This window comes from Xyrauchen texanus, chromosome 35, assembly GCF_025860055.1.
Source record: "Xyrauchen texanus isolate HMW12.3.18 chromosome 35, RBS_HiC_50CHRs, whole genome shotgun sequence".
In the NCBI taxonomy this organism is placed as follows: domain Eukaryota; kingdom Metazoa; phylum Chordata; class Actinopteri; order Cypriniformes; family Catostomidae; genus Xyrauchen; species Xyrauchen texanus.
Genome location: NC_068310.1, coordinates 6,186,494 through 6,211,343, shown reverse-complemented (window position 1 = coordinate 6,211,343; position 24,850 = coordinate 6,186,494). Strand labels below are relative to the sequence as shown.

Below are 24,850 nucleotides of genomic sequence, written 5' to 3'. Positions count from 1 at the left end.
CAATGTGCGCAATTCTTTGAAAATTAGGAGCTATGGAAAAGAGAACAAAAATACTGTGTACAGTTGTAATGGATAAAACATGTTTAGAACAGTAGTGTTACAAGTGGAGTATTTGTTTACGTCAGGCTATTTCATCAGGATTTAAAAACACTGTGGGAATGAAGTGCTGGTCTGCCACCAACCTGAAATAAAGAGCAGCAGAGTCAATCCTGTTATATAGTACATTTTCATGTCCCTTTTGGCATTATATATATATATATATATATATATATATATATATATAGTTGAAGTCAGAAGTTTAAATACACTTAGGTTGAAGTCATTAAAACAAATTTAACCACTCCACAGATTTCATATTAACAAACCTCACCCTTTTTCCTCCAAACATAACGATGGTCATTATGGCTAAACGGTTACATTTTTGTTTCATCAGATCAGAGGACATTTCTCCAAAAAGTAAGCTCTTTGTTTCCATGTGCACTTGCAAACTGTATTCTGGCTTTTTTATGGTGGTTTTGGTGCAGTGGCTTCTTCCTTGTGGAGCAGCCTTTAAGGTTATGTCAATATAGGAATTGTTTTTACTGTGGATATAGATACTTGTTTCATCCAGCATCTTCACAAGGTCATTTGCTGTTGTTCTGGGATTGATTTGCACCTTTCGCACCAAACTATGTTCATCTCTAGGAAACCAAATGTGTCTCCTACCTGAGCGGTATGACGGCTGCGTGGTCCCATGGTGTTTATACTTGTGGACTATTGTTTGTACAGATGAACGTGGTTCCTTCGGGTGTTTGGAAATTGCTCCCAAGTATGAACCAGACTTGTGGAGGTCCACAATTGCTTTTTTTCTGAGGTCTTGGCTGATTTCTTTTGATTTCCACTTGATGTCAAGCAAAGAGGCACTGAGTTTGAAGGTAGGCCTTAAAAATCATCCACAGGTTCACCTCCAATTCAGTACACCTCCTACCAGAAGCTAATTGTCTAAAGGCTTGACATCATTTTCTGGAATATTCCAAGCTGCTTAAAGGAACAGTTAACTTAGTGCATGTAAAATTCTCACTAGAATTGTGATAGTCAATTAAAAGTGAAACAATCTGTTTGTAAACAATTGTTGGAAGAATTACTCATGTAATGCACAAAGTAGATGTTCTAAACAACTTGCCAAAACTACAGTTTGTTATTATAAAATCTGTGGAGTGGTTATAAAAATGACTTCAACTTTATATATATATACATATATACACACACACACACATATATATACACACATATACACACACACTCACCTAAAGGATTATTAGGAACACCATACTAATACTGTGTTTGACCCCCTTTCGCCTTCAGAACTGCCTTAATTCTACATGGCATTGATTCAACAAGGTCCTGAAAGCATTCTTTAGAAATGTTGGCCCATATTGATAGGATAGCATCTTGCAGTTGATGGAGATTTGTGGGATGCACATTCAGGGCACGAAGCTCCCATTCCACCACATCCCAAAGATGCTCTATTAGGTTGAGATCTGGTGACTGTGGGGGCCATTTTAGTACAGTGAACTCATTGTCATGTTCAAGAAACCAATTTGAAATGATTCGAGCTTTGTGACATAGTGCATTATCCTGCTAGAAGTAGCCATCAGAGGATGGGTACATGGTGGCCATGAAGGGATGGACATGGTCAGAAACAATGCTCAGGTAGGCCGTGGCATTTAAACGATGCCCAATTGGCACTAAGGGGCCTAAAGTGTGCCAAGAAAACATCCCCCACACCAGTACGCCACCACCACCAGCCTGCACAGTGGTAACAAGGCATGATGGATCCATGTTCTCATTCTGTTTACATCAAATTCTGACTCTACCATCAGAATGTCTCAACAGAAATCGAGACTCATCAGACCAGGCAACATTTTTCCAGTCTTCAACTGTCCAATTTTGGTGAGCTCTTGCAAATTGTAGCCTCTTTTTCCTATTTGTAGTGGAGATGAGTGGTCTTCTGCTGTTGTAGCCCATCCGCCTCAAGGTTGTGCGTGTTGTGGCTTCACAAATGCTTTGCTGCATACCTCGGTTGTAACGAGTGGTTATTTCAGTCAAAGTTGCTCTTCTATCAGCTTGAATCAGTCGGCCCATTCTCCTCTGACCTCTAGCATCAACAAGGCATTTTCGCCCACAGGACTGCCGCATACTGGATGTTTTTCCCTTTTCACACCATTCTTTGTAAACCCTAGAAATGGTTGTGCGTGAAAATCCCAGTAACTTAGCAGATTGTGAAATACTCAGACCGGCCCGTCTGGCACCAACAACCATGCCACGCTCAAAATTGATTAAATCACCTTTCTTTCCCATTCTGAAATTCAGTTTGGAGTTCAGGAGATTGTCTTGACCAGGATCACACCCCTAAATGCATTGAAGCAACTGCCATGTGATTGGTTGATTAGATAATTGCATTAATGAGAAATTGAACAGGTGTTCCTAATAATCCTTTAGGTGAGTGTATATATATATATATATATATATATATGGCAGTTGCTTCAATGCATTTAGGGGTGTGGTCCTGGTCAAGACAATCTCCTGAACTCCAAACTGAATGTCAGAATGGGAAAGAAAGATGATTTAAGCAAAGAATACACATGTAGCACACAGCCAGTCCTTGCCAGAAATTCCTGCAGTTCCTTTAATGTTGCTGTAGGCCTCTTGGAAGCCTCTCTGACCAGTTTTCTTCTCGTCTTTTCATCAATTTTGGAGGGACGTCCAGTTCTTGGTAATGTCTCTGTTGTGCCATATTTTCTCCACTTGATGATGGTATATCTAATGCTTTGGAAATTCTTTTGTACCCTTCTCTTGACTAATATCTTTCAACAATGAGATCCCTCTGAAGCTTTGGAAGCTCTCTGTGGACCATGGCTTTTGCTCTGAGATGCAACTAAGAAAACGTCAGGAAAATCCTACTAGAACAGCTGAACTTTATTTGTGATTAATCAGAGTCACTTTAAATGATGGCAGGTGTGTAATGAATTCTATTTAACATGAGTTTGAATGTGATTGGTTCATTTCTGAACACAGCCACATCACCAGTTATAAGAGGGTGTGCACACTTATGCAACCAGGTTATTGTAATCTCTTACAAAGATTTCAGTTTGTTTTTCAATTGAATTGTTCACAATATAGGTGTGTGTAGACTTTTTATATCCACTAATATATATCACAAATTTTACCCTCAAAACCACTGACAGAAAAGCACTCGTATGTTGTAGGTAAAGTCAGTCCTTGATTGAAACAGGGCCATGAACCAGCTGGCTTTGTGGACAAACCCACCTCTGTCAGATATGATGTTCCAGCCTTTTTCTTGAGGTTTTTGGTGATGTTGTTGATCACTCCAAGACACTGTGCCCAGGTCACACCCCTCACACTGACATCATACTGTGGGTACATCTCAGCAAGAAACTCTGAAAAAACACAACACAGTATGAATAAAATCATATAAACAGCATGTTATATTATTATAATCAACTCAAAAAAATACCATAAAAATTTGTAAACATGGTGCAAACAACAGCAAAGTCATGGGTTTGATTCCCAGGGAACACATACTTAAATATCGGCTTATTTATAGACTACTTTAAATATTGTCTGTCAAATATTTAAATGTAAATAATGTAGGGGTTAATTCATTGTGCTATTTAATGCTTTCATTTACACTTTCACTACATTTAAATGATAATTGTTCACTTTTTCCCCAAAATTCTTTGAACAGCACCTTTGTCATTCTTAGTGCTAAATTAAGCACATTTCCAGGAAAGCACTGCCGGATTGGTCAGAGAAACCATTACTGAGTGATTGGATCACAAATATGTTTTTCTTCCCATGTACACCTGTATTCAGCTCTGTCCACCAGTCAGATATACATTTTACAATATTAATATTAATAATAATAATTAGTTAATACCAGGTGTAAATGGGGTTATTGCATTACGCACTCTGAGCCACATGTTTAGAGGTACCAGAAAAGATGTTCTACCTCGAAGGGCCTCTATTATGTTCGGGTCGAGTTGCTGGATGCCTTTTATAGGGTTGCCTGTGACAGCACTGCAGGACAGAGTGCTGATAGGAAAGAGAGCATGTAGCACAGGCACTACGGCCTTCTGGGGCTCAGTCTCCTTAAACACCTCCTTGTACACAGACATCGGGATCCACACTTTCCGCAAGGAGCTTCCGATCATCACTGAAAAAAAAAAAAGTTGCCATTCACTGATCTTTTTTTAACAACACTGGAAATTACAAGGAAATTTAGAAAACATTATTCATGTTAATACAATACAGCAGAGTAAATTATAAAGTTCCCTCCAAAAAATAATTCAAGAAGTTATGTTATACCGTTAAATTCCCATTTTACTTCATTAAATTTGACATTGCCAGGTGAAACGGAACTTGATTTTATTGATTGGGAACTGATTGGATTGTGAAAGTGGGTATTTCATACTTGAATGTAGATAGTTGGAGGGATTAAAAATAAAAAAAAAAGACAGTTTGGTGACATCATTCAGAAAATGTGGTTTCTTTGTCAGAGGAAGTTATTATATTTTGATGAAAGATTACAAATGATGAGTCCTGCACAATAAGAACAGGAACATGTTCTGAGAAACTATAGGGGAAATTTTAGGGCTGGGTATTGTGACCGATATCCCGGTTCAAATAGATTCAGAATTATATTGGTAAATATGTTTTAAATATAACATCCTTTTTGCTTACATGTGAAAGGAGTTCTTTCTCAAATTAATTATACAGAGGACCTTCTAACTAGGTAGTTTGCGAAAGTATTTTTTTTTTTTACACTTTTAATTTATTGTTTTTCATAATGTCACATTTTAGCTTTTTTGTTTTATGTGTAGAAATCAATGGATTCCACCAACAAATATGATGTTGTAATTGCACATATACTATTGCAGTAATATGAAGTATATTTTGTTACATGTTTACATGCATAAGTTGTACCGTTTACAACAGGGCTGTGCTAATCATTGAAATAATATCAAAATCGCAATATGACCAAGTGCAATTATCAAACCGTGAGGACACACAAATAATATCAATCTTATGTCCTGAGTGACAGATGTGCTCAGAGTTTAGTTCAGTGTGCTAACATGCTGAGCGCATTATATTATCACTCTCCAGATTCACTTTAAATGGCACATTTATATAATGTTTGGCTGCTACAATTTAATATGCAAATCTATATTAAAGGAATATTCCAGGTTCAATACAAGTGAAGTTCAATTGACAGCATTTGTGGCATAATGTTGGATTACCACAAAAATGTATTTAAACTCGTCCCTCCTAAGCTACACTATGTAACTTTTGGCCCTCTAGTGGTCTTGCAGAAGAAAATTATTTTGGTTGTGCTTTGGCTCTGCTCCTCAGAAGAATATGGATCAAGGCACCAGTGTACACATGGATATAGGACATCTTATCAGAGCGAATGGACAAATAAATAATGAAAGAAAGGAAAAGACGGATATTCAAAAACATGTCATCTGAGCAGGTGAGTGCCATATATTATGCTGTGTTTTGACTTAATGAATAATTACTTTACAAAATTTAAGCAACGTTCCTTACCATTAGACATAATGATTGCTAGTCTGATAAGGTCAAACACTGTAATGTTTGTACAACTGCAGGATATTCTGGCCAAATAGTCCACGGTAATAAATAATTTATAGATTGTCATTGTTACCAACTAGTGGTCAACATCATTTCAAGACTCGCATGTCCTTGGCAAGCCTACGACTAAAGGATTAATTTACATAAATTATTGCCATTATAAAGAAATTTCTTTGTTTTTACAACAGGTGATTCCCTGGAGGTTGGCAGTTTGAATGATCCATGGTCAATTATTCTCATTCAGTGTGACAACAGAATTTCAGCCTCATGCTATTCCCACACCATACAAGCGCTACAGTAGCCAGATCTTATTTTCTCTGTGTACAGATATGAAGTCAACATGTACTGGCAAATGACAAATGTTTGCAGTTTCCCGTGAAATCTGTCCCGACAGCTCAGACAAACCTAGAATAATATTATTATATGATAAATACTTCAGTCTTTTTGAGTAAAGACATAGTTTGGAAGATGGATTTTTGTTGCTCATTTTGTTATTTTTTAACAAACCAAAAAAAATTAACAGTGTAGAAAAAAAACAAAACAAAAACACAAAAAAAAAAACAAGTGGTTACAGTGAGGAACTTAAAATGGAAGTGAATGGGCCAATTTTTGGAGGGTTTGATGGCAGAAATGTGAAGCTTTTAATTTGATAAAAGCACACATTAATTCTTCTGTTAAAATTCATGTATTATTTGAGCTGTGAAGTTGTTTAAATCATAATTTACAGTCATTTTAAGGTTTGTTGACATTACATCGTCAAGGCAATAGAGATGTAAAATTGGCTATGACTTTACACAGTAAAGGTTAATCATTGATTTTATCACTCCGAAATCATGATGTATGTTTATGTCTTGCGGCATAAGTGAGTATTTTAACATTTACAGGTTGCCCCCCATTCACTTCCATTGTAAGTGCCAAACTTTAACCCAGACTTAAGTATTTTGTTCAAGAAAAGGAGGGACGAGGGGGTCTGGGTGGCTCAGCGAGTATTGACGCCCACCCCTGGAGTCACAAGTTTGAATCCAGGGTGTGCTGAGTGACTCCAGCCAGGTCTCTTAAGCAACCAAATTGGCCTGGTTGCTATGGAGGGTAGAGTTACATGGTGCAACCTCCTCGTGGTCGCTATAATGTGGTTCTCGCTCTCGGTGGGGTGCATGGCGAGTTGTGCTGGATGTGCTGGATGCTGCGGAGAATAGCATGAAGCCTCCACACGCTCTACCTCTCCATGGTAACGCGCTCAACAAGCCATGTGATAAGATAGCGTGTTATGACAGTTAACTGATAAATGAGTGGGAAGAGTCATAAAGTGACCCCTACCTGTCGCAAAATCGTCCGTGAGGTCTCTTATAAAACAGCAATTTTATCATAGTAAACTCCACACATAGTTCATTCTAAAAGGAGTGTTTACTGTAAAACATGTTGAAGATGAGCAGACAGATGGTCAATTCATTAAATGATGAGCTGCTTCCTCACAAAAGCAGCTTATTCAGCACACTCAAGCATCTCCTCCATAGACATCCATTCGAAAAGAACATCCTCTTGTCTCCTCCACAGTGTACCACCATAGAATGTCTATGGGAGTGCCGTGTTATTCTATTTTATGCTAAGCTTGTAGGCTCCCCTATTATAAGGGTTCTGGTTGCTCCGTTTGTCTGTGATCCCTGCCATGTCAGCTGCAGGTAGTAGCGGTTTGTTTCATGACACCAGCAGGGACCTCTTGTTTGGACATTTTATGTTTTTACCTGCACTCATTCTTTCTGGACTGTCTGGTGGATTACAGTCCTTTTTATCAATACCATACCATCACACTAGACTATACTGTTTATTCGGGCTCCGTAATAAGTATTGTGTGTTTGTTGTTGTTTAGTTTTTTTTTGCTTGTCTTGTTTACATGTACTTTTATGTTTGAATTCCTACCACGAATAATGATAATAATAACATGTTTACTTTATATAGCATTTCCAGCTAATGGTCAGTTAGTTGCATGATACAGGGTCAACTTGGGAGCCTCCATGAGTGGGTGACCAGCTCAATGTAAAATTAAACAGCTTTTATTAGGTTACTGACATGACTGGAATCTTCATTTAAACTGACTGTACTTCATTTTCATTAAAAAAAATACTATTCATATCTGTGTACAATTCTTTTAATTAACAAAAACATACTGAGGCACCTTTAACCCCATGACACTGGGCTTTTGTGGGCAGAAAGGGAGATGAAAACATTTCACTGTATTATAAATGTATTTTTAGAAGTTATCAACTCAACTACTAACTGAAACTTCAGTTCCCTCCATTTTCCATCAAAATAAAGGCTTGAGGCTTTAACTGGTCTGCATAGCAATGCCTCAAGCAAGTTAAAAAATTAAAGAAATAACTAATAACTATTATATTATTATATATGGTTTTGATCATATAATATTCAAAGTGATTTAAAAAAAAATAATAAATAGATGAAAAATGTGCTGACCCTATCAAGTCATTTTTATTTGTATAGCGCTTTTCAAAACACATTGTTTCAAAAGCAGTTTTACAGAAAATCTTGCATTAACAGAAAATTAAACTGTAATATCTATAAAGTCTTAGTCATCGTTGTGTAGTTTGATTAAATATGATTGTAAACTGTGTATTAGCCGAAAGCGACTGTGGCAAGGAACACATAACTCCATAAGATGCTGGTTAATGGAGAAAAATAACCTTGGGAGAAACCAGGCTCACTGTGGGGGCCAGTTCCCCTCTGGCTAGACACTCGCAGAAATTGTACAAAAAATATTTACACAGCAGACAGATGCGATGTGATTGTGATGTTTTTTCCCTTCTGTGTTTCCCAGTTTTATTTACTTCGTTTAGTTCTTATTAAGAGGACTCAAGTGTTTTGGCTCAGTGCACATTAACAAAAGAGGAGTCAAATGGCTTCTTCACTGTATCTGTGCTATGTGTGATTAGAATAAACTGTTTGCAGTTTTCTTTCTATTGGTCAACAACTGACTGTAAAGAACAGAAAGGAAATTAAAAGATAGATTATTCAATGACAAAGATATTGTGTGGATTTCATCTTTGAACTCCCATTACACGGATCACATCAAACCAAACTTTAATTTTCAACTTGCTGTGAAAGAACTTCAGCTCAGAGATCCTTCACCACTACTATACAATCAATGGTGAGTAAATTCTGGCAGTGTACCAGCTAGTGGATAATCAAAGACATTTTAGTCGCATAGCACGATATTTGTTCGCATATGCGAGTGATTTATGCACATTGTGAAGGGTTACCGCATAGCGCAAAAGACTGATCTTGGCATTTAAGGATCACTATTGATTGTTGAAATGAAGATCACAATGTATCAGAAAATCTATATTTTTACCCAGCCCTAGTCAATTCTGATTTAATGTGGAATTTAGCCTGCATCCTACCTTTAGTGTCCAGGTCAACTTGAGGTTTGACTTTTTTTTTGTTGGACACCATCTTTGATTCAACTTCAGCCCCGTCCACCAAAGCCAAGTTTTTCCTCTTTTTCTGCCGACCCTTGTTATGCTGAGAGCCTTTCTTCATTACTTTGGATGGTTGTGGACCCTCCATTTCTGCTGTAGAGATTCCATCTTCAATTGGATTCGATGTGAGCTGAGCAAGATGAGGAGTCTGAGATTGAGGTTTGGATCTGCTGTTGTTCCCTCGACGACCATGTCCTCTAACCCTGCCTCGCCCTCGCCCACCACCAGGGGGTTTGGCCAACTGTTGGCTGTAGCTGTCAAGCTGTTGAAGATCTGCTCTGCCTGGGCCTCTCTGAGCACTGCTCCGTTTCCAGGGAGGGATCCACTGTGGGTTTCTCTGGACTGGTGGACCAAGATGCTGGGTCAAAGACCAGGACAGCTGCTCTTCTTTAACAGGTAGGGAGGCCAGTCTCTAAGAGATGTGAGACACATATTAACTTATTTAAAAGACAAAAACTTTTTGATCAATTCAATTCCATGACTTTCCAGGCATTTATGATTACTAGATAAATGTTTTAAATAATTCTGATTCACACCAATTCACTAATGATTAATGCGGAATTTACTTTCACTATAGAAATTACCATAGCTTTTCTGTGCATTGAAATCACAATTTTAAAATTCAATGATATTTCCAAGAGTTCCAGTATTTCCATGAGCGTGAGAACCCAAACATTTAAAAATACCAGCTATGTGAATACCCCAATAATAGGTTAGAAATGTCATCTGCTGTTGGATAGATTGCATAAGAAAACTCCAAATGACACAATGCTCAGGACCTAATCAGATGTTGTTTAAGGATCAAGAGAAAATAAAACTTTTCTGGAATCCTTTGTTTTATGCTTAAAGAAATTTTAGATGGATTGGGTATCGGTCCGACAAGCCGGATCCAAATCCAATACTGTGTGTTAGTCATGTTTGTTACTTTCAATCTCCAAAAATGACATAAAAAGAACCATAAAGCACCATTAAAGTAGTTCATATGACTTGTTCATGTTATTCAAAGCCATGTGAAAATATGGGATAGATTTGTGAATTGCAAAAGGCTGTTTAATAAGTAAATATACATTCTGCATGCGCAGCGCGTAATTGAATGATCTAGCACTGTTGACACACATCCATAGCATGCGTAGGCTAGTGATGCGCAATGTTTGAGAGCCACACCCAAAAACAATTTTAGATGTAGATGCTCAATATTTTGGCGCCACAGGTGCATTTCACCAGATTTTGAATAAGAATTTAATTAAACTAGTGTGAACTAGCCCACATACAGTCACTTCCAAGACTTCCAGGAGTGTTTCCGACTGTCAAAATTAGAGTCTGAGAGTTTTAAAGTTAAAGGTGCACAACTGAAATCTATATTGTATTATAAAATTCTAAAAGTCAACAATACTAATTTATCATTGTTATCATTATTATTTGTATACAAATTACAACAATATTGATCAGAAGAAAAAGTGATATTGGTGCATCCCTACTCAGGATATACGCATCTCTTTGTAACTTTGTATACTACTGTCCAAATGAACAGTTTTTAGTCAGGGAGTAAAACAATATGCCTGTTGTATTCTATTCTTTTATTACCATTAGCATTTATCTGGTTCACTGACTGAATGTTTTTAATATAAATGTAATAAAAAGGTCATTCTGTGGGCATGTGAGCAGTTGCGTTTGACAGTGCGGTCTTTGTTAGAATAATAATGTTATGATGGGACAGAATATTTAAACTGGCTGCATAAAAACATTTGTAAAGTCTAATAAATAATGAACTTGAAAACTCTACACTACCGTCTCTATGACTGATGTCATTTCTGATTTGTATTTACAGAAATGGTTTTGGAAAGAAAACTAATTTAATCAATTGAGATTCTATGCAAAAGTAGAGTGACAGGGTGGGGAGATGAATAAGGGGAATACGTACACTGTCACTAAAAGTGGAAAATAAACAGTAAAGTAGACAAACCTTTGGGCCATTTTTCCGCTTTGCTAAAATCCTTTGATAGGATGGCTTTGAGTGGAAGAAAAATAAACCAAGGAAATGTAATAAACCTTAAATAATCCAGTGCTTCATTAAATTAAAAGGACGAGCAATGTTCCTGATATTGTTGTATAGCCAATGAAGCATACCGTCAGTGATAGCACCAGTAAAAGAAAGATAGTTTCAAGAATGATATTCAGTAGGTCACTCAGTTTAAAGCAAATAAAAGTCAATCTTTACTGCACCTCATTTGCCATTTGTCTGTCAATCTTCTGTTCAAGCCTCTGCACTGCTTCATTCAGGTACTGCAAGCCACAAAGAATGATTTTGGGTCAGGAAATCTGTACATTTAACATACAAAATCAGCTACTAGTTCCATTCCCTGCATATTACATCAAAAAGTCATTATTAAATAAAAATGGACCCATATACTCTCGTAATACACATTTCTTGTCCTTAATGTGCATGATTTATCAGTGCACACTATTCTAAATAAATAAAAGCTGTTTTTGTATTTTTCTTTGCAATTACTTGCTCCACCTGACATCATCAATGTAGCACACGTTTCGATCAACACATGCAAACATTCGGATGGGATGCAGACTTTCACAATCCAATCAATTCCTGACAAATGTAATGTTCAGATTTACTCTGACATGTCTCATTACATTATGTAAGTAAAATTGGTTGTGAATGTTGTTTCATGTTGACTAAATAGGAATCAGAATATGTTTAAAACAAAATAAAAAAAAGTTGAAACTGAGATCTTACTCTACAATGATTCAGGACTTCAAGCAATATGTTCTGCTGATCCTCACCAACAACAGATTTGCTCTGAATTAGAAGAAAAATAGGAAATTAAAGTGAAAACACACGGATCTGTACAACATTGTTATAAGAAGGACTTATTATAGTCAGTCTGTATTCTATAGTCATTATTGCTAAAAAAGGTAATCAGGACTTGTATTAACTAAATGGGTGTAATTTGCAATATTGACCTGTCTGTATATCAGCCGTTATTACATGGCTACTTGGCAAATAAATAAATGGAAATTAATACAGATTTGGTTGGAAATTATTTTATTATGAAAGACGACACACTTTGGCTTTGAACAGGATTTCTGATTAACTCGCCAGTATTTCATTTGTGAAAATGACCAGTTAACTGTACAACATCTCGCTTATTACACGGTTAAATAAATATATACACGGGTATAAAATATTGATTGTAGTTTAAACTTTTATTAGCTTACTTTTAGAGACCGCGGAGAGACAGAACTTGAGCACAGCTCTGCAGAACACAGTAGGATACTTTCAGATTAATTTAGTAGTCATGTTACCATTCTAGTTCTGAATTTATTTTATTTGCACAATGTTTTTGCGATATTAAGATTTTGCACTTAAAGCAGAGAAGAAAATCATCACTGGGAAAACTGGAGCAAAATATAAATGAAAATGGAAGTTGAAGCCACTGTGGCTCTTTTATTAAATGTAAAAAAATGACTTGCGTTTTAGAGCACACAGACAAAACCCTCTGTCAATCTTCATGTTTGCTAACGTTCAGCAGCAGAAGCCTTACCTTAGATATTATATTGAAATTTCAGAATAAACAGACCAACATTTGAGGTGCTATGCATGTCTTCTCATCTAATTAAAAAATGTATCTGCCTCCAATGAGCATACATGTTTTTATGTGCATTTTGGAGATTATATTTGCATCTTGGTGTATCCATCCAGAATTTTTATGCTAAAATATTTGACTGCGCAATACTACGATTGACCACAGAGAATCAAGTTTTCCAGAGAACCGTGAAATAAACATGACTATTTTGTGAATACAAAATATTAAATTATTATTGACCGGTGTCCACTTCAACGCTTATCGAAGCATAAGTGACTCAACAAACCAGGAATGGTGCGTTTGGAAATACAGGGGGCTCCATTGCAGCGAGAGGGCTGATTGCAGTACCCAGTCCAGACATCTCTGCAGGAGCTCGGGCTGAATCTGACAGAGATACAGCTTGGTAACATGTGAGATCCTTGGGTGGGAGTCCTAAATTCACGACCTTTGTAAGAGAAAAACATTGTTAATGATAAGAGAACTCTGCTCTTTTGCTTACTGAACAAAATATTATTTATCTGATACTCCTAGTTAGTTAGGAATTTGAAAATGTTCCAAAGAGTAAAGTCTGTCCCTTACACTAGAAGAAAAATACCTGAACAGCATGGTACTTATTACAACTACATTGAAGCGTATATTAAGGGTGGGGGGGGGGGGATAGGAATGTGGGTCATGTGAGACACTAATGCTTCTCAAATTAAATTCACACAAAACAATTACGGTCATGAAAATCAATCAAATTAATAAAAATGCCATGTGGTGTAACCATTTGGAAACAGTATGAAAAAAAGTGTCAAAATAAAATAAAAAAAGACAAAAATTGTACTAGTAGCACGAGTAGTTTGGAATTATCTTTTATCATTATTATTTTTTTTATTACATTTTTTAAATATGACTAATATTTAAAAATGTTCCACCAAATAAAAGTCATGTGATGTAACTCACAGGTAGGGAGCCATTTTTTTGTGCATTTTTATATATATATATATATATATATATATATATATATTGTTTAGGTCCCCCTTGTGCCTCCAAAACGACATATAATAATAATAATTAACAAATAATAAATAGTATTCTTCTCACCACAATTGTAGTGGTTAACAGAGTGGTTATCTGAGTTACAGTAGACTTTGTCAGCTCAAACCAGTCTGGCCAGTCTCTGTTGACCTCTCTCATCAACAAGACATTTCCATCCCCAGAACTCCCACTCACTGGATGTTTTTTTTTGTTTTTGGCACCATTCAGAGTAAATTCTAGAGACTGTTGTGTGCAGGGCTTAAAGTGAAAAAAATTCCTGAGCCTGAACTTTGGGGGGCACATTGTTTTGCACAGACGGACTTATCTTCAAATGGAACCATTTATTTTTAAGTATTACGGCTGTATCTTAATGGCATCTTTTTATTAATGAAGGCCAGTATCACTGATATTTTATTTAGTATACTAAATTTTAGGGTTATAAAATAGTCCACAATGCATAAATTATAAATTAAATTAGATTAATCCTTATTAAAGCTACAAGCGTTCTTTAGTCAAAGAGTAGTTTGAGTAGTTTTTTTGAGTAGTTGAGTAGTTTTCTCTGTTCCCTTTGTTCTTTGGTTAACTTTACTGACAGACAGAATTAGTGGCTACTGTCACTTTAAGATCTACAGCTGGTGACAGGATCTCACGCGTCTCATTCTCTCACTACTCTTTACTTACATTTAAGATTTTATTTAACTCATTTAAGGGTTATTGTTCGTTCAAGCGCGAAAGAGAATTCGATACTGGTTCGCGACTTTTTGTGCCTCGTGTGTGTGTGTGTGTGTGTGTGTGAGGAGGACATTTACTGAAGTGCGTTCTCTTTTGTCTTGTCGCACATTAATGGTTTAAAGCATTTGGTGGACAAACTAATAACTAATAAGAGCTAAAGAATGACAAAGAACGGATGCAGCGTTAATTGTGTTAAATATTTAAAACATTAAAGCTGGACAAAAAAAAAAGAAATCGCATACGTTAACGTTGACAGCACTAACGTTACTTGTCATACATTGCTGACAGAAAATGAAGTGGTTTAAAGTGGACTCGTTTTCATGGTAGGCCTACACATAATGTTTTTTTAGTAAGCTACACAGAATGTTCTACATTAAATATTTAACTAACAGTCTAAAGTTACCTAGCAGAAGTGTATGTTAATGTTAGCTCAGTCAACGTAAGGCTAACATCAAAAGGTGTAGACAGAAAATATGATTATGCTGACCTGAGCTAATTTACTGAAATCAACCAACTCACATCCTTTCTTTCTTTTCATCCATGATGACATTAAGTCACCTAATGTTGTTTCTGGAGTTCTGCGCTCCATGCTTTCACCGACGACGCTAACGTGAGGTATGGATCTCAATCACACTGTTGCCAGGACCCGCCCAGCTCTGCTTCTGATAGGCTTGTGACGTTAGTTAGAGCTGCGCTCCTCTCATATGATTGGTAGGTGAAATCAATTGACTCGAAAATATTAAACCGCATTGAAGTTCCCAGTTTCAAATGCAGCCGAGCGGTATGCGCGCTCATAATGGAAGCGGCGCACTCGTTTTTTCCAAGCGCGTCCGCGCCGAAAGTGCGTCCGACTGTAATTTGCAGCCTGATTAATACATTTTGCCTGCGCCGGAGGCCGGACCTGCCCTCAAGCCGGAAATCCGGCCCCCGGCCGGAATACTTTAAGCCCTGTGTGTGTGAAAATCCCAGGAGATCAGCAGTTACAGAAATACTCAAACCAGCTCGTCTGGCACCAACAATCATCCATGCGATTATCTAATCAGCCAATCGTGTTGCAGCAGTTCATTGCATAAAATCAAGCAGATACAGATCAGGAGTTAATGTTCACATCATCCATCAGAATGGGGAAAAAATGTACTCTCAGTGATTTGGACTGTAGCATGTTAGTTGGAGCCAGACAAGCTGGTTTGAGTATTTCTGTAACTGCTGGTCTCCTGGGATTTTCACACACAACAGTCTCTAGAATTTACTCAGAATGGTGCCAAAAACAAAAAAAACATCCAGTTATTGGCAGTTCCGGTAATGGAAATGTCTGTCTGGTCCTCAGAAAATGGCCACACTGGTTCGAACTGACAAAGTCTACGGTAACTACGGGGGACCAATATTAGGCAGGTGGTTTTAATATTGTAGCTGATCGTGTATATCTGTTATATTAAAAAAAAACAATTGTTACGTCATTAAATATCAGTATTTTGTCATATTTATGAAAAGGCACTGGTCATTGTTCAGGTAATTTGGTGTAAAGTGCATGATATTTGTATAAACAAAGATGTTTTATCAGAGTTTATTTTATATATATGGAGATAACATCCTCCGCGGCTCTAAAATAAAAGAGCCTGTAACGGTCAACTAGCATGTTACAACAGCAAGTCACCATTTGTGGATGCCAAACAAATAAACAGGGAGAGCCGTAAAGTGACACCTACCTATCACAAAATCATCTGTGACTTCTTATAAAACTTACATTTATTGTACTAAACAGCACAGAAAGTTCATTCCAAAAGGATTGTTTAGTGTAAAACATGTTGAAGAATAGCAGACAGGCGGTCAATTCATTAAATGATGTGGCGTTTCCTCACAAAAACTGTATATTCAGCACTCTGAGGCATCTCCTCCATAAACACCCATTTAAAAAGAATATTATCTGGATTCCTTGCCAGTGCACCACCACAGAATGTCTACGGGAGTGCCGTGTTATGCTATTTTAGGATAAGTTTGTAGGTTAACCCTCTGGGGTTGACGGATGCGCCAGTCCTGCTGGATTCGTCATTACAGCGGAAACAACATAAAATTGTCCATCATTTTGGGGCATACAGATAAGTGTAAGACATCATTAGAGACTATAAAGGGTCTACTTTTATTTGTGTACACTCACAATAACAACAAAACCTTGTGCTTTTGTAATATAAAGAAAATAAAAAGGGTGAGCTTTCAGCAGTCTCTGTGTTCATGAGCATATTTCAGAAACACGTCACAAAAATGAACTGAAACTCTGCGAATACTTGTCACACAAACATGAAACATATGTCTAAAGAAAGCTTAAAATGTCTACTTTTAAATAAAAAAATTCTAATTTAAAACAAATATTGTCCTGCAATGTAATCTGTATGAAACAAAGTGATGTACAGTTTTTACTGGCTCAGCTAATTATCTCTAATGTGATCACACTCACCAGCAGAGCGTGCCATTCATACGCTAATGTGCTGAGGCGATCAAATCAAATGGTAAGACTTGCCAGCCAGGATTCAGAGTATTGAAATTTGAAATATGTCCTAATAGGCAAGTTTTAGTTACATTTAAATGCTGTTTTGGCTAAAGCAGGTATTTAAATTGTATGATGTATGATATAAATATGATATGATGAATTTATATATGATATAAAAATAATATGAATGTTTAGATTATATTTTAACTAGAGTTTATGCAGCCTCATTATCATCGACAAAGCTTGTGCTTGTAAAATGCACTTTAAATATGCCCATATTAGAAAATCACATCTTATAATGATTTCTGAAGGACCATGTGACACTGAAGAATGCAGTAATGATGCTGAAAATTCAGCTTTGATCACAAATTGCATTTTACAATATATTTAAATAGAAAACTGTTATTATAAAAAGTTCAAAATATCACTGTTTTTACTGTATTTGGGATCAAATAAATGCAGCCTTGGTGAGCAGAAGAGACTAGTTTTAAACGGTGGTGTAGGTCTAAAATTAAAAGTCTTTATGTAAAGAAAATGTATAGTCAGATTACTTCCTTTAACTTAAAACTTGATTTTGATCATCAAGTCTCCTCACATTCATTCTCTTTCTGTCATATTCCTCATTGATAGGCCCAGGGGAGGGGTCTTTACCTCCTATTGTGTGAATTACAATCAATATTCATGATAGTTCACGCTTCCTCGCATATGACCTTTCTAACACTAAAAGTGTCTTACAAAAGTTAAATTACTATATTTTGTTTCACATCATTTTGTAGAAAAGAAATCAAGGCTACAAGATCCAGTTCTCAAAAGTCTTGTGGACAAATGTTTAGTATGTGTTATATGGCCTTATTTCAATGACTTAAATTAGTTTTTTCAAAAACCATGCATAAACGTTATTTTCTCAAAAATACAAACATGTACACACGTTGCTCACGTATTATTTTAGCCGAGTTTGTGCTGAATACAGTGTTATCAGACTTTAGTCATTAATGTGTTTTTAAGCAACTGAAAAAACCACAAATGTCAAGGCATGTCAAAACTTCTCCAGGGCCCAAAACACCCTCAGACCCCAGAGGGTTAAGGTCTAGCTCCGAAGTACTTAAAAACCTTCTATCACATTATAATCAATCACACTCACTACGATTGCAAAACTCCGGCCTGTTAATAATAACAAGAATATCAAAAGGAACTCATTCTCTTGGTTAAAGTCTAGACTAAAGACTTATCTAGTCAGCCAGGCATACACCTAATTTACCCCTTAATTCATTGTAATGCTGCTTTAGTTACGTCTGTCGGAAACACTTCTCTTATTGGTTTAAAATGGCAGAAATATGAAGCTTATAATTTTTATAAAAGCACTTACATTCATTCTTTTAATAGGTGTATATTATTTGAATGTTAGTATTGTTTGAATGAGTTGTATAAATTGACATTTTTACAGTCATTTTAGGGTTTTAGGATTACATCATCATGGCAACAAAGTTGTACAAAGTTGTACAAAAACTTTACACAGAAAAATGTTAGTAGGCCTAAGTGATTTTATCACACTAAAATCACGTTAACAAATATTGTTTATGTTTTCTGACCTTTTGAAAAAGTGAGAATTTTACTGTTTAAGGATTGGCCCCATTCTTTTCCATTGTAAGTGCCTCACTGTAACCCAGATTTTGCATTTTTTTTAAGAAAAGGAGGGGCAGTATAAATATAAAGTCAATATACATTTTTGTGGTAATCAGCATTATGCCACAAATGCTGTCGATTGAGCTCAACTTGTATTGAACCCAGAATATTCCTTTAAAAGACAAACAGTATTGAATGGAATAGAACACAGAAGTGTTTTTACTATCTGAAAGCAAGGACAATTGAACAATGCTCACTGTTCTGCTCTCCTGGCATGAGCACCGGATGCTCAAATAAGATATGCACTATCAATTATTAGAAAATCCTTCAAAATTTTCCTTTTCCAACCACAGAGTTTACAATTAAAAATTAGAACATAATACTGATGAAGACAAATCAGAGTCTTTGATTTATTTTTTCTTCTTAAAAGGAAATTATCCTTAAACTGACCTCACATGTGCAATGCTCAATGTCTCACAATCTTCTATATAATATTCCTCACATATAAGTCAGTAGGTCATTGAAGTTCTGAAAATTAAAATGAACAATCATCATACCATGTTTTCTGCACTGCATACAGGATTCTGCTTTTTTTGCTTAGCCACCAAGTTCTTGCTTGTTTCTTGGCATCCTTTAAGACTCCTGTTGGAAGATTGATTCTCAGGGGTCGCAGAATCCTCCAGATTATCTGAGACAGAAATTAGAGAGTCTATGAGACAAATTACATTTAAACTCACTCCACATAACTCTGCTGAATCACTCTGTATCAAACTTTAAAAAAACTTAATTCTATCTTGGTTGTTTTTCTGAGATGGCTTTTAAACACATCTTCTAGAAACAAAACCTGCTTTAGATAACCTTCTGGTTATTGGTCTTCTGGAAAGAGTCTTGTTTTCTGAGGTCTTGAATTCTCCTGAGAGTTGTTGTAGGCTTTTTTGGCAGTCTTTGAGAACTGTCAATTTCAACATCACCTGTTGTTTCAAAGCATTGACCTATGTGGTTGCTGACAGCACCACTTGTGTGATATTTAACTTTTTTTGGAGCAGATTTTCTCTTTCCATAGTGTGTCTGGGAGAAGTTGGAGGACATGGAAAAATGTAGCCGGTGGAATAACGTTCATATCGTGGGAGTCCTGGAGAGAGTGGAGGGACAGGATATGGTGGAATTCCTGGATGGGCTCTTTCAGAGTCTGGTCGACATGGTGGGCCATAAGCTGAATCGAGCGAGCTCACAGGGTTCCAGCTCGGCGATCCGCAGAAGGAGACAGGCCTCGATCAATTCTGGCCAAATTTCTGAGATCATCCGATAAAGATCTTGCGTTACGCGAGGCGAGGAGTAAAGGAAGGCTTTCTTGAAAGAACCACAGCATTTTCTTGTTCCCAGACTTTGCGAACTCGAGAAGAGAGAAACGTGATCAATTCAAGGAATGGAAGAAACTTTTACATCAACGGAAGGTTGCTTTTGCACTGATATTCCCAGACAAATTGAGAATAGATGCAAAGGATGGCCATAAAACATTCTCAAGCCCACAACAAGCGATGTCCTTCATAAAGTCAATGGAGTAATTCATCTCATGGTACTCACGTTGCAGCCGGGTGGACCGGCTCACTGGACATTCACTTGACTGTTTGGAGAATATGCGCAAGCTTTTTGTGCTGGTTGAGTTTATTTTGTAAAGCAACACACCTTCGGGACGGGTTTGTGGATGAATCTACACACTCTTTGGGTTTATTCTGCCTATTGGCTGGAGTTTGTTTTATAGATTATCATTTGCGGTGTAATTCTGTCTCACAAAATATGTATCGAAACACTGGACTTGAGCCATCCGACAGCAAGGTTGTCGTGGGAGCTCTTGTAGGCGTGCATGGACTGTTTGAGTTTGGAGGGATGAACGCCAGTTGGCACTGTCGTGCACTGGGTTAATGAGCACATTTTCTTTTTTCATTCTAGGGGATGTTCGGGGATTTGATGTGGTCTTTAGAATCTTGTCTTTGACACACAAAATATTTTTTATTATATGTCAAAATGTCAAATGTTAATATGAGTGGAATGTCTCTCTCCACGTGGAATGTGAATGGGTTGGGGCACCCCATAAATAGATTGTTATTTTTCTTAAGCATAAGAAATATGATAGTGTTTCTTCAAGAAATACACCTTTCTCCGCAGAAAGCTGAAAAAGTTGGAAAGATACGGGGTGGGTATTTTTTTATAGTACTGGTTCAAGTAAGAGCAGGGGAGTCATTACATTGATATGTAAACATCTGCAATTCAAATGTCTCAAACGGAGTAAAGATAAATTAGTTATTATTTAATGATTTATTATACTTTTAGCTGAAATTCAGGGACAAAGTCTTATTTTGGCTAATATTTATGCACCTAACATTGAAGATCAGGGCTTTTTTATAGATCTTGAAGGGATGTTGCAAGCAGCTGGCACCCCTCATGGTATAATATTGGGAGGAGACTTGAATCTTTTGATGGACTCAGTCCTCAATCATAGTGAAGCAAAAGTGTGCAAGCCCCCTAGTGCAACAGTAATGCTTCAAAGGATGTGTAAAAATTGTGGTCTTAAAGGTATTTGGAGACTTTTGAACCCATCTGATAGGGACTATACATTTTTTTTCATCAGTCCATAAGATTTACTATAGAATATAATTTTGTTTTTTTATATACAAGTCCCTTGTGTATAACAGTCATTTAATCTGTTGTTGATTGCTCAATTGGGAACATCTTAATCTTAGATCACACCCTTGTGTGTTTAGAAGTGTTGCACATATGGAGAAAAATAAATCATATAGTTGCTGCTTTAATGTATCCCTTTTACAAAATCCTGAATTCCAACAAATGCTAAAGGCTGCAATCAATGTCTATATGGAGACCAACTGGTCCTCAGTATCCTCTGTGGGCATGGCTAGGGAGGCACTTAAGGCGGTTCTTAGTGGCCAGATCACTTGATGCCAAAAAGGCATTTGATACGGTAGAATGGGATTAATTTTTTTTAAGATTTTGGAAATGTATGGGTTCGGGAATACTTTTATTGGATGGATTAAGTTACTGTGTAGACTGATGAAACTGGCCTGGGGATTTCTATTTTCCAGCATGCTTTGCCTTGGACTCAACAGGGAGAGTAAATGTTACAATGAAGTGTTATTTTATGCATTTTTGTGCAGGATGAATATAAGGGGAACACTTGTAAGTGTAATGTTTTGTTATGTTGAGATTTAGAAGAGCTTGTTTTTTGTTTGAGCTTTGGCAGTTACCATTATATGGTGAAGAGTGGAGCTTGAGTTTAGGATGAGAATATGTACATTCACATACTTTCAGTTTTGAGGAATTGATGTACATACCATAGCTTAGCTACCATGCTGCACTCTGTAGTGCTTACCATCAACATGTATTTAGCATGTTAACAACATGAATTATCACTAGCCAACATGTAAAGAAATTAATGAAGTTAATTTGAGTTACTTTGACATGTCTAACTTTTGTTGTGTTTACCCAATTCAATAAGGTTCCATCTACAGGACATATCTGAGTTGCGGTTACATATTAATTTAAAGTTAACCTCTGAACCATTATCCACAGTTTTTTTTTTTGAGTAAAGAGAGGCATAGATTTTGTGGTGCTTTAGGGTAGGGCTGGGCGATAATCTATATATATCACGATAAAGAAAATCCATGATAAGCTTTTGAGGAATTTTCTATATTTACTGTGTGTTGCTAAAACACAAGCAGTTCGGCTTTCTCAGGCTGCGTTTCCACTGGGGCGGACGAAATCCACTCAAAGGCGCTCACAGCGCTAGGAGAGAGCTTGCTCCGCACCGCTGCCAATCCTATGATCCACCTTGTGAGCATGACGCTCGGCTTTCATAGGAATGAATTGAGAACGCTCTCAGCTTCACTCACAACGCGCCAGTGGTAACGTAGGGTCAGACTGGATGAACTTGCTAATGCTAGCTGTCTTGCTAACGATTAGGCTACGTCGGACACCGGATTTATTCAATCCAGACCGCAAGATTTCATGACAACGGTTGCGCCCTCTCATCGTCTCTAGTGAAGGGCAACAGAACAACGGTGTTGTGGACAACAGCTCTGATCTTTCTTCGCTGTAATCATGAATATTGTTCTCTAGTACCAAACATGAATCATTTCTGCCCTGTCCCGCTCCGCACGCATTGCCTCTTTTCCCTGCATGTGTGTAGACATGAAGCGCCACATGAGTTAACGTGGTTTCAAAGCACCTTTTAGACCATATTGTTTCTTTATTAATCAGCATGTTAGGAGCCTTTAATAATAAACAAATTGATTTCTGTTCTAATTTTGTGAAAATTAATTCGATGTCTGGAATGGATAAGGAAAGACTAAAATTACTAGTTGGTAGACTAGTCTCTCACTTTAATGAAAATATACAAATGTTTTTTATATTAAAAAAAAAAAAAAAAAAAACGTTTTCTAAATTTTCTCTCATGACACCCCTGAACCCACATTTAGCATCATTCCACAGTCACAAGGGCTTCTATGCCCCCATGGGTAACTGAATCTAAAGAAATATAAAAAATATTTCATTTTAATGTAAAAATATTCCAACAAATACTGTACTGCTATGCTTCAGAACAAACAGATGATCTTTTAACATTCATTTTCAATTGATAAACTATAAAATATTTTGGTAAAAGATCCCGAAGACCCCACTGCTTTGGCCGTCTCTTTACCCCCTGTGCAGTTTTGTAGAGACTATGACTATTTAGAATTTATTTTTTCTTCTTTTCTTCCGTCAACATTGAAATAAAATAAGAAAGTGCAATGTGTAAATGTATCGTGATAAATATCGATATCGAACAACCTGAAAAAGATTATCGTGATAACAATTTTGGCCATATCGCCCAGCCCTACATTAGGAGCATGTTGTCAAAGATATATCAAAACGCATTTAATGAACTGTATCTTTTTTTATAGCAAAAACGGGGGAAATGTTCGATTGTTTTTTTTTTTTTTTTTTTTGTAACCAAAACTTTATGGAATGTGGCAAAAACGGGCTTTCAATAATAAAACAGAGAAATATTCCCTTGAGGAAAAAATGTGAGGACTAGCCCCAGGCTACCCTACCTTGAGACAAAATGTAATCGGAAACTTTCTGGTTGTCACACGTTAGAGGAACATGTTCAAAGTTAATGTGATGAACTACACCTGAGGTTATTACTCAGGGGAACTGAATTCGTACAGCTTTGATATTTTGTTAGTGTTTACAGACTGACACAAACATAACAACATATACAAACAAACACGCATATTAAATTAATTAGATGTAGCTGAAACCTCGCTGCTCTTCGTGGTGTTTTCTTCTCCACCAGGATGAGTCCGAGTCTGAAAGTTCATCTTCCTCACACTCGGACTCGACAGGAGCGAAAATACTCAGATCCATTTCGGTTTCAGATGCTTGATCTTCATCTTCAAGCTTGACAACGACATAATGACTGTCGACGAGGCTGTTTGCTTCACCGCCCTCACAACTGTTTGAGAAACTCTGTGAAGGCGAATCAGCGTCCGTCTCAAGCTTTACCTTCATTTCTAGTAACTACAACCAGCAATATAGAGGTTGTTTTAGAGCAAACCCTGTTTGATTCCCGCGATTGTCTTCTATTCACTGATGTGTATTGCTGCTATGTTCTATTGGAATGGGCGGATCGACTTCCGATGATGAGGTTTACTGCGAGAATCGATCCACACAGAGTGTTTCCTTAACGAAAGATTTGAACAAGTCCTTTCCCTGAATATAAAAGCCTATCACAAGTTTTGTGATAGAATTGGAAAAATGAATCGTTTGCTGACGGACTTTGACAGGAACTGGATCTGCTGTACACAATTTATTTAAGTAAATCTCAATAAAGACTTTAATATGCATTTATTGGTTTTATGATGTGTATGAGGTATAGCTTTGTTTAATTTGGGATGTTTAATGATTGATCATGTTCTAATTGTTGTTAAAAGGTGCACTCTGTAATTTAGAAATTAAAATTAAGTATGACTACTCAAAAGAGCCATATGAGTAACCTCATAAACGCTATTTTATTCTACATGGAGACGGTCCCCACAAGAGGGCGGCCATGTTAGGATCACATGAATCGAGATGACAACCTGCCCTTTTCCAATTGGCGAGAGCACAAATGGCAAAAAATTAAAATAAAAAAACTTTTCCAGACAGTAAGTCACCGTTTGCTGATACCATACAAATGAATGGGTTGAGTCGAG

General features: G+C 36.9%; 1 protein-coding gene across 1 annotated transcript; it reads right to left on the bottom strand.

Annotated features, from left to right (window-relative positions):
• Window positions 1-34: 34 nt before the first annotated feature.
• si:zfos-905g2.1 (uncharacterized) lies at window positions 35-24,258 on the bottom strand. The gene is made up of 9 exons (XM_052105442.1): window positions 23,918-24,258; window positions 19,160-19,290; window positions 13,029-13,187; window positions 11,893-11,955; window positions 11,367-11,426; window positions 9,066-9,555; window positions 4,013-4,216; window positions 3,310-3,440; window positions 35-182 (listed from the first exon to the last, which is right to left on the bottom strand). The coding sequence occupies exons 1-9, from the start codon at window positions 24,165-24,167 to the stop codon at window positions 135-137; spliced, it is 1,536 nt and encodes a 511-aa protein (XP_051961402.1). The 5' UTR covers window positions 24,168-24,258; the 3' UTR covers window positions 35-134.
• Window positions 24,259-24,850: the final 592 nt, after the last annotated feature.